The sequence below is a fragment of the Daucus carota genome, chromosome 5 (assembly GCF_001625215.2).
Source record: "Daucus carota subsp. sativus chromosome 5, DH1 v3.0, whole genome shotgun sequence".
In the NCBI taxonomy this organism is placed as follows: domain Eukaryota; kingdom Viridiplantae; phylum Streptophyta; class Magnoliopsida; order Apiales; family Apiaceae; genus Daucus; species Daucus carota.
This window is the reverse complement of record NC_030385.2, coordinates 13599063-13617582: the sequence shown is the minus strand read 5'-3', so window position 1 is coordinate 13617582 and position 18520 is coordinate 13599063. Positions and strand designations below refer to the sequence as shown.

The window sequence follows — 18520 nt, the reverse complement described above, 5'->3', positions numbered from 1 at the left end:
CTTGTCTAAGCATTGAATAATAATCATACATTGGTGCATAAGTGCATATTTCTGAATACACCAGTCTCTGTGGGAACGAACTTGAATTATATTCTATATTACTTGTGACCACGTACACTTGCGTGATTTTGTGCGAACAAGTTTTTGGCGCCGCCGCCGGGGACTCGGTGTTTACTTTAGTTTATGTGCTTGTCATTAGTGGTCGTTAAAGTTCAGTGACTTGGATTCTTTTCTCACTTTAGTTCGTTGTGTGTGTTTCAGGTACTTGAGTGACGTGTATGCGAACACGTTCTCAGGCTCGTAAGGAAGCATTGGTTAAGGAAGAAACGATAGTGAACACTACAATGGGTGATCGACCACCAGCGAATGATACTAAGGCTCTTAAGGCTTTCTCTGAGCCTAAAATCAATGATATTCAGTCGAGCATTGTTAGGCCAGCGATCGAGGCCAACACTTTTGAGATCAAACCGAGCACTATTCAGATGGTACAGAACTCAGTGCAGTTTGGGGGTTCTCCGACAGAGGATCCTAATATGCATATTCGGGATTTCATTGAGATCTGCGACACTTTCAAGTTCAATGAGGTTACTGATGAGGCCATCAAATTGAGGCTATTCCCATTTTCTCTGAGGGATAAAGCTAAAGGATGGTTGCATTCTCTTCCTGCAGGATCTATTACGACATGGGAGGATCTGGCTCAGAAATTTCTCACTAAGTTCTTCCCTATGGCTAAAACAGCTGCAATCAGGAATGCTATCACTCAATTCTCACAGCTGTCTGGTGAAACTTTATGTGAAGCTTGGGAACGCTACAAGGAGATGCTACGAAAGTGCCCACATCATGGGATGCCTGATTGGAAGGTTATTAATTGCTTTTATATTGGTTTGGGTCCTCAATCAAGGCCAATGCTCGATGCAGCATCAGGTGGAGCTCTATGGGCTAAGAGCTATGATGAGGCTTATGAGTTGATCGAGATGATGGCTGCGAATGAATATCAGAATCCTACTCAGCGTCTTCATCAGGGCAAAGCAGCAGGAATTCTAGATGTTGATGCTACTTCAGCCATAGCTGCTCAGCTTAAGGCTCTTACTATGAAGGTGGATTCTTTGGTAAATCTAGGAAATCAGCAGCCACCTTCAGTCTGCGAGCTCTGTACTGGAGCACATTCTTCGGATCAGTGTGCTATATCGAGCGAATCCGCTCAGTTTGTGAGCAACTTTCAGAGGTCGCAACAGCCAGCTCCGGCCACTTATCATCCCAATAATCGGAATCATCCGAATTTCAGCTGGAGCAATAATCAGAACTATATGCCACAACAGCAGCAACAGTTTCAGCAGCAAGGAGCTAGACCTTTTAACCCTTCTGGTTTTCAACAACAGTTTGCACCGAGGCAGCAATTCCATCCACCCAGATTCCCGCAACAAAATCATGGGGTGGCTGGACAATCTTCCAATGAAAGATCGGAATTGGAAGAATTAAGACTAATGGTTAAAAGCCAATCGGTGTCGATCAAAACTTTGGAGAATCAGATTGGGCAGATTGCTAACGCGTTGATAAACAGACCACAAGGAACTCTTCCTAGTGATACCGAGGCCAATCCGGGTAAGAAAGAGATGAAGGAACAGGTACAGGCTGTCACCTTGAGGTCCGGAAAGGTTACGAAGGAAAAAGAATCAACAACAGAGCGAAACAAGGAAGAGAGTAATCAACAGGTTGAAACACCCGTGCTCTCATCCCAGTCTGATAGTGAAAAAGCTGTTGTTGAAGCTGACAAGAATAAAATCAACGAGGAAGCAAGCAAGGATTCAGCCGAAAAGTCTAGCCCGAAAACTGATAATGGGGCCAAGCAAGTATATCCACCTCCACCTTTTCCGAAGAGACTTCAGAAGCATAAGCTCGACAAGCAATTCGCTAAATTTCTAGAGGTTTTCAAGAAATTACAAATCAACATACCTTTTGCGGAGGCTCTAGAACAAATGCCGAGTTATGCTAAATTTATGAAAGATATTCAATCTCGGAAGCTGAAACTTGAGGACTTGGAGACTGTTGCTCTAACGGAAGAGTGCAGTGCGGTGCTGCAACAGAAATTGCCTCCGAAACTTAAAGATCTCGGAAGTTTCACAATACCGTGTACCATTGGACCGTTGTCATTCGACAAGTGTTTATGTGACTTGGGAGCTAGCACTAATCTGATGCCATTATCTGTCTTCAAGAAACTTGGTTTGCCAGAGCCGAAACCTACAAACATGTACTTACAACTGGCTGATCGGTCCATTACATACCCGAGAGGTATAGTGGAAGATGTCTTGGTTAAGGTGGATAAGCTCATCTTCCCTGCTGACTTTGTCATTCTAGACTTTGAGGAGGATAAGAAGATTCCCATCATCTTGGGAAGACCGTTCTTAGCTACAGGACAAACTTTGATCGATGTGCAAAAAGGAGAGCTTACAATGCGAGTTCAAGATCAGAGTGTCACTTTTAAGTTGTTCAACGCAATGAAATTTCCAACCGACGAAGAAGAATGCTTTAGGGTGGAGCCACTAGAAGCTGTTGAAAAGTCTGAGATGGAGCATGTGACAGTCCAGGAATCCGGGGGTCTGGATTCTGACGTCACCACATAAAACCCATTTTTAAAACACTTTAAAAACCTGCAATATTTTTATTAATGAAGATCCAATAGAATTTAAAACTTGAAAACATTAAATAAAGGATTTGAATGAGAACATAAATCAAATGATTTCAAAACCTGACTTTTAAATTTGAAAATCATCATAAAAGAATTTCCAGAGAACATTTAAACTTCAATAAGTGACTCGAAAGAGAACATTTTAACCCCCAAAAACAACAGGATCGCTTCCAGGTTACAGTATTGAAATTAGAATCCACCACTAATACTATACAATATTTCTTACCAAGTCAGATCATCTTCGATAAGAAGAATCACTGTCAACTATTCCAGCTTGCACCAACCTCATCAACTTTCCTCACCACTCCCTGACCACTGGATCCTCAACTCTGTCTCCTCGCCTAGCATTAGCCTTATCCACAATCTCAATCAATCATCTCACCTTTAAGCCTTTCTGAAATGTTTAGAAAGGAATAGCAAGGGTGAGCAACAATGCTCAGCAAGTAATAATAAACAATGATAGTTCTGAAATTATATAATAGAAGTTCACGAGTTCAAGATATAAGAGAATTCAACCTGAGTTCATGAGTTCATGGTATCGTATAAGAAGTTCACAATACCTTGCAGCAATTGAATAATGAGGAATTCAATTTTTCCAAAAGAATTATTGAATTGGACTATCACATTTTAATTAAAACCAAGGTTAGGCAGCTGATCAGTTCCGCACTAACCCCGAGCAGGCCCCGCCATGCTCTATCACTAGATCCAAGGCACTCATTGGCCTAACATGACCACGAATCTGGTCCACAGGTTTATATAAAAACAATAATCCAATTCTATAATTCAATTCAAGAAGCCAATGTAAATTAACAGAACATCATCATAAATATCATCAACAGAATAATTCCAAATCAAACTTTGATAATAATCTATTCATAAATTATGATCCATCATTTCATAAATCACAGTTCAGGAAATCCTCAACTATTCAGTATCCTCCATTATCGGCTAAGCAACTGAATTTAGCCTGCTAAACCAGCATGACAATGGCGGGTTGAATAATCAAGAAGATCCCAATTCATTCAAAGCTCTAACTATCACTGAGCAACACATGCTTCAATGACAATCTGAACTTCGAATTAATTAATAAAACGAAAATTCTTTAGAAACTTGAAGAATAGAAAGAATGGATCTGAACACATGCACTTTTAAATATAAAAAGGGAAGGTACAAATTCTTGCAACAGATACCAAAGGAATGGATCAGAGTATTTGCAATATATCCAAGAGAAAGGTTTAGGATACTTGCCTTAAATCTGACTCCAGTCTCACATCTCTATCTCATCTTTCCACTTTCACAATCTAGGCATCTCGTAATCTCTAGACCATCTCTAGCTATACTCTATTCGCCACTTCGCTTCGCTTACTCAATCATCCCTTATTCGCTTTGCAATACCATTCTGACTTTCTGACGTCTTCGAGCGTACACGTCTCGTCCAAATCCTTTACGAGAATAAGATAATGCTATAGTCACTAAACAATATATCGCATATACATATCACGTATATCGATACCCACTTATATACCCCTTTAAACTTATCACATATCACTTAACACGTAATCATGCTTTGACTCTACCATATAGTCAAGTCATATTCCACATAACATATTACCAATCACTTATCATATGAATCCTATCGAAAATCCGACATCGTCTCGTCTATTTATTAGACTATCCACCTGTTATCCTATCTCAATCAACAATCAACCAACAAGATCCAATCACTATAATCCATATGTCCTTATCCAATATTAATCAAATCATGACACTATGTCATATAAGTCATTTATCACGTATATAATATCAGGAATAGACATATATATCACGTAATCATTAATTAATAACAATCCAATAACATATAATCACATTCTGCACATTTAACCACAATTATTCACATTCTCAACTCCATCATATTATTATGACATATCAAACTAGACTTTATAAGCTTTCATCTCTCTTTCGTTTCACTCGATTCCGACTTACGGATCAAAAGATATGACCAAAACCGTTTTCTCACTCTTATATCAACACATAAGACATCCAACCAATAGCAGACAACACACAACACATAAGGTTTCTCATCCCAATTGATCTTAAATCAAGTCTTGGGTTAAAAATGATTTTTCGGGAATTTTCTGGAATTTTTAAACATTTTTCGGAATTAAAATCGATAAAAGAATCACTTTTCGGATAAATAATCAAGTCCCAAATACTTGAAATTGGACTTGAAATCATTCATAAACAATTATCGAGCCTTGAAAATAATTTAGAAAAATATTTTAAAGCTCGAAACTATTTTTCGGAATTTTTAAATCAAAAAGGATTAATTAAATCCAATTAATTAATCAATTAAAATCAATTAATAATTAATTAAAATAATTAATCAATTAATATTTAAATTAATTGACTAATTAAAATAATTAATTACTAATTAAAATTAATTAATAAACTAATTTAGATTTATTTTTGAATAAAGAAATAATTAAAAACTATTTTTGGAATTTAAAATAATTAAATAAAACAATTTTAGAAAATTAAATCAAAAGGTTTATTTTGTAAACTTTTGAAAGTTTTGTCCAGGGTTTAAAGTGTAACTTTCCAAAAGTTCCAGGGGGTGTTTTGTAAGTTTCAAAACCTCAGTACTCAAACTTCACCATCTTCATAAGTTGGGTGGCCAAACGGCAATTTGCCGCCGGCCACCACTAACTTCGCCGGACTCGGCGTTCTTGGCGTCCATTCGACACCAAAACCTCCAGATAACCTCTATATGCTACCCACAACTCGTTTCTGAAATCAAAATCATCAAACAAGGTATAAATTGGCCGTAAAATCCGGCCAAAGTTCTTTCGCCGCCGGCGAGCTTTCAAGCTCCGGCGTGCTTTAAAAACGAAACCTCCATACTTTTTGAGACCACCAAATGATTCCTCTCTTCACACTCTTTCTAATGGTATAAGCCATGCATACCCAGAATTAACAGAACGCAATCTCCGGCCAAAAATCAATATTTTCCGGCGAAAAACGCAAGAACACCAAGAACACTCAATTTCAAAGATTAAACTGACTTTTCGAGGTGTTATTGAACTCAAAAATTGACATATGATATACCAAAACGACGAGAAAAACATGCTCTACAACATGGAATCATCAAAACAATCAAACAATCACGTTTGCAAAAATTCACTATTTAAATCATATTAATTCGAATTTTAAAACCTCAATTACTCCCTACCTGTGAATCTCATGTTGTTTTTGATCATTGATATGGATTCTACTCTTCGATATCTTCGATTTGACTACTCGCACGCTTGATTCCGACTCCAATAACGCCTTCAAATCCACGTTTGAATATGAAGAACACGAAGAACACCGCTCGGTTTCTCTCGGTATTCGTGCAGAGAAACTGGTGAAATGATTTTACGGGTGAAAATCAGCTCTAGAAAGGTATATTTATATTTACAAATAATTGGTACCCCTTTGGATCGTATATGGCATGAAAATACGTATTTAATAACTTTATATTAAGAAAGTGGGGTCCAATCGGTACTAGTTTTCAAGATAATCATCAAAACGGGGCTTTTTAACTCAATTATTGGTCTGCGGGTCCCATTGCAATTATTACATGATAAGGATGAAGAAAATATCTCGGTTCACGTTTATCGAGACAAAATGGATAATTATCGAATACCGAAAAGCTCCGCCGGACCGGCTCCAGGGAAAACCGTACTCCGGATCGAAAAAGTCAAAACACGAAAAATGTCCGGAATATTGATATTAGGCTAATGGTGAGTTTTCTCGAAACTTCCGGGAAGAAAATTTGCTACCTCGTTACGAGTGAACGGTTTTACGGAAGTCACATAATTAATAAATAAATATAAATATACGCAATTAAATCCGTAAATCGATTATAAAATCATCTAACATTCCATAAATCAATATAAAAATATCCAAATAAACTATATTTTCTCCTGAGCATATAGAAATTGAAATATCTCAATTACGAACACATACGAGCATTCAGCTCAATAAACTAGATAATATAAAATTCACAAAAATTCATATATTAATCATATAATATTAATAATTAATCATAACTAATTAACAAACAAATTCACCACTACCACTTCATCACATAACACATATATTCACATAATATTCATACCGAATTTTCAAAATAATATATAAAAATCCATTTTGAAAATACAGTTATCTATCAATAACACAATAACCCGGGGTTTAAATATAAACCTTTGAAAACTCATTAAACTGGAATAAAATATTAAATCTTATTCCTTTCTTTTTAAGAAAATCATTTATAATATTAAGAAAAATATTTTTAAAAATCCGGGTTATTACAATCTACCCTCCTTATAGGGATTCCGTCCTCGGAATCAGAGAAAGAAGGAGGACGCATAATCTGTAAAATCCATATCAATCCACACAACAAGTATAATCACATACACACTATTCACATAATCACATCAATATTCCACTAGAGACAACAATAATATCTAGACGAATAGATTTATAATAATCAAATCTGAATTTAATAATATGGCTAATGGTGAGTTTTCTCGAAACTTCCGGGAAGAAAATTTGCTACCTCGTTACGAGTGAACGGTTTTACGAAAGTCACATAATTAATAAATAAATATAAATATACGCAATTAAATCCGTAAATCGATTATAAAATCATCTAACATTCCATAAATCAATATAAAAATATCCAAATAAACTATATTTTCTCCTGAGCATATAGAAATTGAAATATCTCAATTACGAACACATACGAGCATTCAGCTCAATAAACTAGATAATATAAAATTCACAAAAATTCATATATTAATCATATAATATTAATAATTAATCATAACTAATTAACAAACAAATTCACCACTACCACTTCATCACATAACACATATATTCACATAATATTCATACCGAATTTTCAAAATAATATATAAAAATCCATTTTGAAAATACAGTTATCTATCAATAACACAATAACCCGGGGTTTAAATATAAACCTTTGAAAACTCATTAAACTGGAATAAAATATTAAATCTTATTCCTTTCTTTTTAAGAAAATCATTTATAATATTAAGAAAAATATTTTTAAAAATCCGGGTTATTACAATCTACCCTCCTTATAGGGATTCCGTCCTCGGAATCAGAGAAAGAAGGAGGACGCATAATCTGTAAAATCCATATCAATCCACACAACAAGTATAATCACATACACACTATTCACATAATCACATCAATATTCCACTAGAGACAACAATAATATCTAGACGAATAGATTTATAATAATCAAATCTGAATTTAATAATATGGGATATTACATTCTACCCCCCTTATAAGGATTCCGTCCTCGGAATCCGCAAAGAGAACTCAAACGTATCACTTGTAAGATTCCACTATACGCTTCGTAATAACGTATCATCATTCACCTTTGATCGGCCTTGGCATACCTTTGACTTTAAAGAAATTTGAGAATCAACTTTCACAATTGCAGAATTCATTTCCCACGAATCCATCTTTGGAAATTTTTGAACAGAACAAGATGTTTTCAAGGTAGATCATATTTGAATAAAGGAGTGACTGAGAGATCTATATGATCAATGAACTTGGTGTTGCGTGTCCACATTAGACACTACTAAAGGTTGTTAACCTTCTTGTAATCACAACACACACAAGTGATGGCGTCCCATCCAACTCCTATCACACAGACAGGTATACCTTGTGTCCCCTATAAATAGGGTTGTTCATCCCAGTCAAATTGAAGAAATGTTAAGGAATCTCAGAGAATATCAAGGAATATCAAAGAATCTCGAGAATATCAAGGGATATCAAGGATGATGAAAGAATATCAAGGAATATCAAGAAATGTCAAACAATATCAAGGAACATCACTATCTCTTCACAACAAACCTTTATCACACATCTTTGCTTTCCAACTCATACCAATAATCAATATCAATGTCATCGTAGAATTTGAGAAATTGAAGATCTCATTTATCAAAACTTTTGTAGAAAAGATATCATGATAATATCTTACTGATGAAAAAAAACCATCAAAAGAATCTTTAGTTGAATAGAGGTATTGCCAAGGTCTTCTCAGATTCCGACTCTACTTCAATAAATCATTGTACGATATATGTCTTCTTTTCAACGTTCTTGATGATCAATCGATTTGACTCGTATTAGCCTCGTAAGATGTCATCGTAGACGTTATCGTCCGTAATAACTCTGGCCCAAGTAGTTCACGTTCTCATGCTTCATCCCGTTGCCTTTGAAGTCCATAACACAACACGTAGCATATCTTCGATTTTCTGAATCATCGCCCTGTGGGTTATGGCCCACCTCGTCCCGCTTACTTAAAGCGTCGTCGTCGAGGACTAACGTTCTAACTTGACCGTAGACATCATCTCTAATAACTGGACTCAATTCCACATACTTTCTATCATTCACTTCTCACCTATCAACCTCTATCTACCAATCTCTCCTTCTAATCCAATACAACTCATACTCTACACTTACTCTTCATATCTTCACTCAAAATAATATACATCTTCCAAATATCTGACATGGTCAACATACTATGAACCATGCATTTATATCATCCTCTAATCAATACAATAATCCAATTTTCAACTATGCAGTATAATCAGAATACTCTGAACTCTGCATTTTCACCATTCTCAACACAATCATTCACTATCAAGCTCTTCTATCTAGGTCTAATCTTGACCTTTCACACAATTCATCATCTCAATTAGTCAACATACTAGAAATCCTATGTCTAAACTTAAGAATCAAAATCTCTCTAAACCTATACACTCAACTTGATCATCTAACCAGATTCTATACCTCTATCGCATCTCTAGACTATTTTTAAATAGTCTCACAATACCTCTACATGAGGTCACACAACATTCCTCATCAATAGAACTTAAAACTAAAATCTATATTCTAATTTCAAATACTTATAACCTGTTGCTCTGATACCAACTGTGACAGTCCAGGAATCCGGGGGTCTGGATTCTGACGTCACCACATAAAACCCATTTTTAAAACACTTTAAAAACCTGCAATATTTTTATTAATGAAGATCCAATAGAATTTAAAACTTGAAAACATTAAATAAAGGATTTGAATGAGAACATAAATCAAATGATTTCAAAACCTGACTTTTAAATTTGAAAATCATCATAAAAGAATTTCCAGAGAACATTTAAACTTCAATAAGTGACTCGAAAGAGAACATTTTAACCCCCAAAAACAACAGGATCGCTTCCAGGTTACAGTATTGAAATTAGAATCCACCACTAATACTATACAATATTTCTTACCAAGTCAGATCATCTTCGATAAGAAGAATCACTGTCAACTATTCCAGCTTGCACCAACCTCATCAACTTTCCTCACCACTCCCTGACCACTGGATCCTCAACTCTGTCTCCTCGCCTAGCATTAGCCTTATCCACAATCTCAATCAATCATCTCACCTTTAAGCCTTTCTGAAATGTTTAGAAAGGAATAGCAAGGGTGAGCAACAATGCTCAGCAAGTAATAATAAACAATGATAGTTCTGAAATTATATAATAGAAGTTCACGAGTTCAAGATATAAGAGAATTCAACCTGAGTTCATGAGTTCATGGTATCGTATAAGAAGTTCACAATACCTTGCAGCAATTGAATAATGAGGAATTCAATTTTTCCAAAAGAATTATTGAATTGGACTATCACATTTTAATTAAAACCAAGGTTAGGCAGCTGATCAGTTCCGCACTAACCCCGAGCAGGCCCCGCCATGCTCTATCACTAGATCCAAGGCACTCATTGGCCTAACATGACCACGAATCTGGTCCACAGGTTTATATAAAAACAATAATCCAATTCTATAATTCAATTCAAGAAGCCAATGTAAATTAACAGAACATCATCATAAATATCATCAACAACAGAATAATTCCAAATCAAACTTTGATAATAATCTATTCATAAATTATGATCCATCATTTCATAAATCACAGTTCAGGAAATCCTCAACTATTCAGTATCCTCCATTATCGGCTAAGCAACTGAATTTAGCCTGCTAAACCAGCATGACAATGGCGGGTTGAATAATCAAGAAGATCCCAATTCATTCAAAGCTCTAACTATCACTGAGCAACACATGCTTCAATGACAATCTGAACTTCGAATTAATTAATAAAACGAAAATTCTTTAGAAACTTGAAGAATAGAAAGAATGGATCTGAACACATGCACTTTTAAATATAAAAAGGGAAGGTACAAATTCTTGCAACAGATACCAAAGGAATGGATCAGAGTATTTGCAATATATCCAAGAGAAAGGTTTAGGATACTTGCCTTAAATCTGACTCCAGTCTCACATCTCTATCTCATCTTTCCACTTTCACAATCTAGGCATCTCGTAATCTCTAGACCATCTCTAGCTATACTCTATTCGCCACTTCGCTTCGCTTACTCAATCATCCCTTATTCGCTTTGCAATACCATTCTGACTTTCTGACGTCTTCGAGCGTACACGTCTCGTCCAAATCCTTTACGAGAATAAGATAATGCTATAGTCACTAAACAATATATCGCATATACATATCACGTATATCGATACCCACTTATATACCCCTTTAAACTTATCACATATCACTTAACACGTAATCATGCTTTGACTCTACCATATAGTCAAGTCATATTCCACATAACATATTACCAATCACTTATCATATGAATCCTATCGAAAATCCGACATCGTCTCGTCTATTTATTAGACTATCCACCTGTTATCCTATCTCAATCAACAATCAACCAACAAGATCCAATCACTATAATCCATATGTCCTTATCCAATATTAATCAAATCATGACACTATGTCATATAAGTCATTTATCACGTATATAATATCAGGAATAGACATATATATCACGTAATCATTAATTAATAACAATCCAATAACATATAATCACATTCTGCACATTTAACCACAATTATTCACATTCTCAACTCCATCATATTATTATGACATATCAAACTAGACTTTATAAGCTTTCATCTCTCTTTCGTTTCACTCGATTCCGACTTACGGATCAAAAGATATGACCAAAACCGTTTTCTCACTCTTATATCAACACATAAGACATCCAACCAATAGCAGACAACACACAACACATAAGGTTTCTCATCCCAATTGATCTTAAATCAAGTCTTGGGTTAAAAATGATTTTTCGGGAATTTTCTGGAATTTTTAAACATTTTTCGGAATTAAAATCGATAAAAGAATCACTTTTCGGATAAATAATCAAGTCCCAAATACTTGAAATTGGACTTGAAATCATTCATAAACAATTATCGAGCCTTGAAAATAATTTAGAAAAATATTTTAAAGCTCGAAACTATTTTTCGGAATTTTTAAATCAAAAAGGATTAATTAAATCCAATTAATTAATCAATTAAAATCAATTAATAATTAATTAAAATAATTAATCAATTAATATTTAAATTAATTGACTAATTAAAATAATTAATTACTAATTAAAATTAATTAATAAACTAATTTAGATTTATTTTTGAATAAAGAAATAATTAAAAACTATTTTTGGAATTTAAAATAATTAAATAAAACAATTTTAGAAAATTAAATCAAAAGGTTTATTTTGTAAACTTTTGAAAGTTTTGTCCAGGGTTTAAAGTGTAACTTTCCAAAAGTTCCAGGGGGTGTTTTGTAAGTTTCAAAACCTCAGTACTCAAACTTCACCATCTTCATAAGTTGGGTGGCCAAACGGCAATTTGCCGCCGGCCACCACTAACTTCGCCGGACTCGGCGTTCTTGGCGTCCATTCGACACCAAAACCTCCAGATAACCTCTATATGCTACCCACAACTCGTTTCTGAAATCAAAATCATCAAACAAGGTATAAATTGGCCGTAAAATCCGGCCAAAGTTCTTTCGCCGCCGGCGAGCTTTCAAGCTCCGGCGTGCTTTAAAAACGAAACCTCCATACTTTTTGAGACCACCAAATGATTCCTCTCTTCACACTCTTTCTAATGGTATAAGCCATGCATACCCAGAATTAACAGAACGCAATCTCCGGCCAAAAATCAATATTTTCCGGCGAAAAACGCAAGAACACCAAGAACACTCAATTTCAAAGATTAAACTGACTTTTCGAGGTGTTATTGAACTCAAAAATGGACATATGATATACCAAAACGACGAGAAAAACATGCTCTACAACATGGAATCATCAAAACAATCAAACAATCACGTTTGCAAAAATTCACTATTTAAATCATATTAATTCGAATTTTAAAACCTCAATTACTCCCTACCTGTGAATCTCATGTTGTTTTTGATCATTGATATGGATTCTACTCTTCGATATCTTCGATTTGACTACTCGCACGCTTGATTCCGACTCCAATAACGCCTTCAAATCCACGTTTGAATATGAAGAACACGAAGAACACCGCTCGGTTTCTCTCGGTATTCGTGCAGAGAAACTGGTGAAATGATTTTACGGGTGAAAATCAGCTCTAGAAAGGTATATTTATATTTACAAATAATTGGTACCCCTTTGGATCGTATATGGCATGAAAATACGTATTTAATAACTTTATATTAAGAAAGTGGGGTCCAATCGGTACTAGTTTTCAAGATAATCATCAAAACGGGGCTTTTTAACTCAATTATTGGTCTGCGGGTCCCATTGCAATTATTACATGATAAGGATGAAGAAAATATCTCGGTTCACGTTTATCGAGACAAAATGGATAATTATCGAATACCGAAAAGCTCCGCCGGACCGGCTCCAGGGAAAACCGTACTCCGGATCGAAAAAGTCAAAACACGAAAAATGTCCGGAATATTGATATTAGGCTAATGGTGAGTTTTCTCGAAACTTCCGGGAAGAAAATTTGCTACCTCGTTACGAGTGAACGGTTTTACGGAAGTCACATAATTAATAAATAAATATAAATATACGCAATTAAATCCGTAAATCGATTATAAAATCATCTAACATTCCATAAATCAATATAAAAATATCCAAATAAACTATATTTTCTCCTGAGCATATAGAAATTGAAATATCTCAATTACGAACACATACGAGCATTCAGCTCAATAAACTAGATAATATAAAATTCACAAAAATTCATATATTAATCATATAATATTAATAATTAATCATAACTAATTAACAAACAAATTCACCACTACCACTTCATCACATAACACATATATTCACATAATATTCATACCGAATTTTCAAAATAATATATAAAAATCCATTTTGAAAATACAGTTATCTATCAATAACACAATAACCCGGGGTTTAAATATAAACCTTTGAAAACTCATTAAACTGGAATAAAATATTAAATCTTATTCCTTTCTTTTTAAGAAAATCATTTATAATATTAAGAAAAATATTTTTAAAAATCCGGGTTATTACAGAGCAAAAGCGAAGGCCATGTACCTTAGAGAGCGTCTTAACAGGGGATTCTGATTTCGAAGATGAAGGAGTAGAAGAGCTTAGAAATTTTCAGGAGCATCTTAAACCATCTATTGAAGAAGCTCCCATAATCGAACTCAAACTACCACCGGATCTCTTAAGTGATGTGCAGCTTAGAAGGTTGTCACGGCGCATAGATGACATGCATGACATTCATCGCCGTTTTGCAAAGGATTTGACTCAAGCTCTTGGGAGTGCTTTTCGAGCCATTGGTGTTGAGGTTGATTGGCCAGGGTTTGGAGATGGCATGGTATATTCACCATCTGATCCTCCACCCGAGGAGGGTGATCCTCCCGACATCTAGGTACATTCTATCCTTATTATCACCTTCAATGAGGATATTGAATATTTTAAGTTTGGGGGTGGTAATCTAAGGATTAGTAGTAGTAGTGTGTGTTCATATAGGTTGCATGATGCATATAGTTTAACATATCATCTCATATTGTTTGCATATTACTACGTGTTTTTTTATATATACTTGTGTTTAGTATGTGTTAGTAGTTTCATATAGTTGAATTTACATGAATCGTGAAGTTGTGTTCCAAGTTGATGTCCTATGATGAGTTTATGTGCATAATGTCTTGGCTAGTAGTCTTGATTATATGTGATGCCTTTTGCTTGGAAACTGCTTGTGTGGAAATTGTAATTACACTTATGCTCTAGAGATAAGACTTAGACTAACTTATTTCTTGAGTCCTTGCGTTGAGTTGGGCGTAGAGTTAGGATTATTCCCTTTTTGAACTTAGAGTTTGTAAATCTTAAGTTTGGGGGAGTTAAAGGATGAATATGCCTTTCTAAAAAAGAAAAAGGGAAAAAGGAATAAAAAAATTATCAAATACTCCTTTGAGATCAATGGGTAGAATGCAATGTCATGTGAAAGGGACGATCCATGTACTTGTGCTGGTATTAAGTGCAAATGTATTAGAATAAGCAAATTCTTGGTGACTTTTCACAACCTTTGATTACTGGAGAATTACTTGATTAAAAAAAAAGAAAAAAAAAGAGAGAATAAGCAAAGTCGAATGGCGGTCGTGACTTACTTACACTGAGAAGCGTCCCAACCTTAGACTTAGCAAGAAAAAAAGAAAAAAAAATAGAAAAGTAGGAAAGGCATAGAATTACTTTGGTGACCCTAAATTGTAGTTGGCTCTTTAGTAAATAAGTGTTTAAACCTTATTCTGATTAACGGCTCAAGGTGAGGAATCTGTTGAAGTTTGATAGTCTTTGTTTTGTTTCACTAGAGAGCATGCTAGCACACACGATGCACTTCACACTTGTAGTGGAAGAATACATGGCTAATATGTGAAAGAGATGAATGCCGAGAATGTTGCATATTCTGAGGATTTTATGTTAACAAGGATTACACTTTATGATTCGATTAGATGTAGGCATTTAGTTGCATTCATGCATTGCATTAGTAGTATTTGTGTGTGTGTCTATGCTTGAGGACAAGCATCGGTTTAAGTTTGGGGGTGTGATAAGTGGATTTTATATCCACTTGGAAGCCTTCGCTTTGACTTAAATTGATGGAATGGCCTCAAGCTTTTGATATTTTTGATATGTTTTAGTGTTGTGTTGTGTAGGTTTTTTGGAAGGAGAACGAAGAGGAGAATCATAGCTTTCATTGAAAAAAAACGGTGAAGCAATCGGATGCTCGAGGAGAAAGATACGGACGCGTAAAGGTTGGATGTCAGGGCTGCCCCGTTGGCGCGGCCGCCCCAACTCTGGCGCGGCCGCCCCAACTCCTGGACGGGGGGGATGCCACTTTGGCGCGGCCGCCCCAACTTTGGCGCGGCCACCCCGTTGGCGCACCCGCCCCAACTTTGGCGCGGCCGCCCCACGACCTGAGCGGGAATTTTGGCCCGTTTTTGATCCGTTTGAAGGCCCGTTTGCTGGGAAACTTAAGGGAAGGCTTGGGGGACTTAAAACACAACCTAGAAACATTCTAAGGAGCACGTGACGGCTACAGAGAAGATCTAGATTCATAGTTTTCTTTTGTCTTCTTCCAATTAGGTGATACCTTTGGATGCTCATTCGGATTTGTTTCGAAACTCTTGTTTTACTCTTTTGATATTGTTTAGACTATTCAGTACCATGTTTACTCTTATTCCCATGATGATGAGAAGTTCGATTATGAACTAATCATTGTCATGGGATTTTAGCGGATTTATCGATGAATTTCAGTAGTTAATTTGCCTTGTTCATATGTGATGGTTTGATTTCCTCGTATTGGTTGTGCTTATTCGTCTTGGATGCGTAGCTAACATCTAGAATTGCTTGTTAATCTTTATTTAAGCGACAGTGAATATATTGATTTAGAACTTGCCATGCGAGCATAGGTTTCGTGTTCGATAACATGACTTGTGATGTGATTTTACCCATCTTGCATCGCCTTATGTAATCTTGATAGATAACTTGCTCTTCAATCATTATGTTTTCAAATTCTATAGACATATAGGGTCTAAGCATAATTGGTGTCTGTTTACCTTCTATCTTAATTGTGGATGTGTAGCAGTATGGTGCACGTATAACGACAGTTAGCGTGTATCAGTCTCGTGTTATCTGATTAGTTATCAACCATTACAATCGAATAAAGGTAGGACTCTGAATGAAGTTGTTAATGAAGCTAGAATCCCATGTTTTATTCTCATTAGTAAATTATTATTCTCTTAGTTGATAATTCTTAGTTTCATAATTCGAATCGAATTAGTTAAGTAGAAAACCAAAACCCAATTTGATACTTGTCTAAGCATTGAATAATAATCATACATTGGTGCATAAGTGCATATTTTTGAATACACCAGTCTCTGTGGGAACGAACTTGAATTATATTCTATATTACTTGTGACCACGTACACTTGCGTGATTTTGTGCGAACAATATTATATTAAAATTAAATTCGATCTATTTTAGAATCTTAATGTAATGGTTCTTCCTATGCTATGTCCGACAGAAAAAGGAATTCTATTTTAATGGTTCTTCTATACTGATATAAATTATTTAATCTATTGTAATGAATATTTGATTAAGATTTTCTTTACGATTTTACTAATTTAATTAAAGATTTTTCAAGTTGTTTAAGTTTAATGCATCAATTTAGCTAATCATTACTAATGTATCAATAAAATATATTCTATAAAAAATTAAATTTAATTAAAAAGTACTAATAATTAAATTGTATTGTATATTCTATTAGTATTTTAATTGTATTAGAAAAAATATAATAAAACTTAATATAAAATGATTATATTCAATAATAATATAGTCGAAATATGATACTAGTGAAATAACTGGTATATTTTTGATAATATTAAGGTAACACTTACTAAAATTTATATTTAAGGAATTTCAAATTTTTAACATACAATTTTTAGAAAATTCTAAATCTCAACTACTTTTCCAAAAAAATGCTATTATGTAAAAATTATAGAAAGCGATATAAAATGTGGATAAAACGCTTTAAAGAATCTCATTTAAAAAATAAAATACATTATGAAATCAAAAAAATTAAAATATGATGATGTAGTTTGGAGGATAATTTAATATATAATTTCTACTAAGTTTCAAAATATTTTTTTAATAATATTTTCTAATTATAAATTTATTTTTTATGTCAAATGAATTTTTTTTATAATTTATGATTCTTTATAGATTTTTGATTCTTTAATCTCATATGTGTTCGTGTATTCTTCAATTTTTATTAACGTCTCCTTGGAGGAATATATTTTTAAGTTCTACTAAATAAAATAAATGGAAAACTATTTCGAGGAATATTATAATGAATCTTTTAGAGATCAAAATTCTAAAACTATCACATATGATTTGAGTTAGGATGATAGCAATCAAAGTCATGAATTTAAAATAATATAATTTCTGAAATTATGTGGTTTAGATTAAACATGTCATTCTTGAATTATCTGGTTCTATGAGAACACCTATAGGAACATCTATTTGAACAACACATATATAAAAAATTACAACCAATGTTCTGCTGTATTCACTATCATTATTGTTTATTCTGATAAAACTAAATGTGTGCAAGTTTCGGTAAAAGTTCATCTGGACAACAAACTCTTATAAGCCATACAATTGGATGATCATTCCACATGTCAGAGAACACAATTTGATGAAGCTAAATCTTTCAGGCGCCTAGTTTTGTTTTATCATGCCTGCATAAAAAAGTACATAAACATAAGATACATGATTCTTTATACTGTTCTCTGAGTATCTGATCTTATTTAATGCATTGCTCAAAAGCACGATAAAATTGAATTTGAACTCTTCATCAGCAG

At 34.4% G+C, this 18520-nt stretch overlaps 1 protein-coding gene, 1 long non-coding RNA gene and 1 other non-coding gene across 4 annotated transcripts; 1 reads left to right on the top strand and 2 right to left on the bottom strand.

Annotated features, from left to right (window-relative positions):
• Positions 1–740: 740 nt before the first annotated feature.
• Positions 741–847, bottom strand: LOC135146925 (small nucleolar RNA R71). Its single transcript, XR_010284018.1, has one exon. It is a non-coding gene; the product is annotated as a small nucleolar RNA R71 (small nucleolar RNA).
• A 1129-nt stretch (positions 848–1976) lies between these two features.
• On the top strand, positions 1977–2621 carry LOC135152745 (uncharacterized). Its single transcript, XM_064093833.1, has one exon. It carries the CDS (start codon positions 1977–1979, stop codon positions 2619–2621), a length of 645 nt encoding a protein of 214 aa, XP_063949903.1.
• Positions 2622–2780: 159 nt separating this feature from the next.
• On the bottom strand, positions 2781–14145 carry LOC135146823 (uncharacterized). 2 transcript variants are annotated; one of them, XR_010283912.1, is made up of 3 exons: positions 13045–14145; positions 5916–10206; positions 2781–3080 (listed from the first exon to the last, which is right to left on the bottom strand). It is a non-coding gene; the product is annotated as an uncharacterized LOC135146823 (long non-coding RNA). The 2 variants fall into 2 exon arrangements; XR_010283913.1 differs by lacking the exon at positions 2781–3080 and adding an exon at positions 3101–4128 and having other exon boundaries at positions 13045–14143.
• Between the last annotated feature and the right edge of the window lie 4375 nt (positions 14146–18520).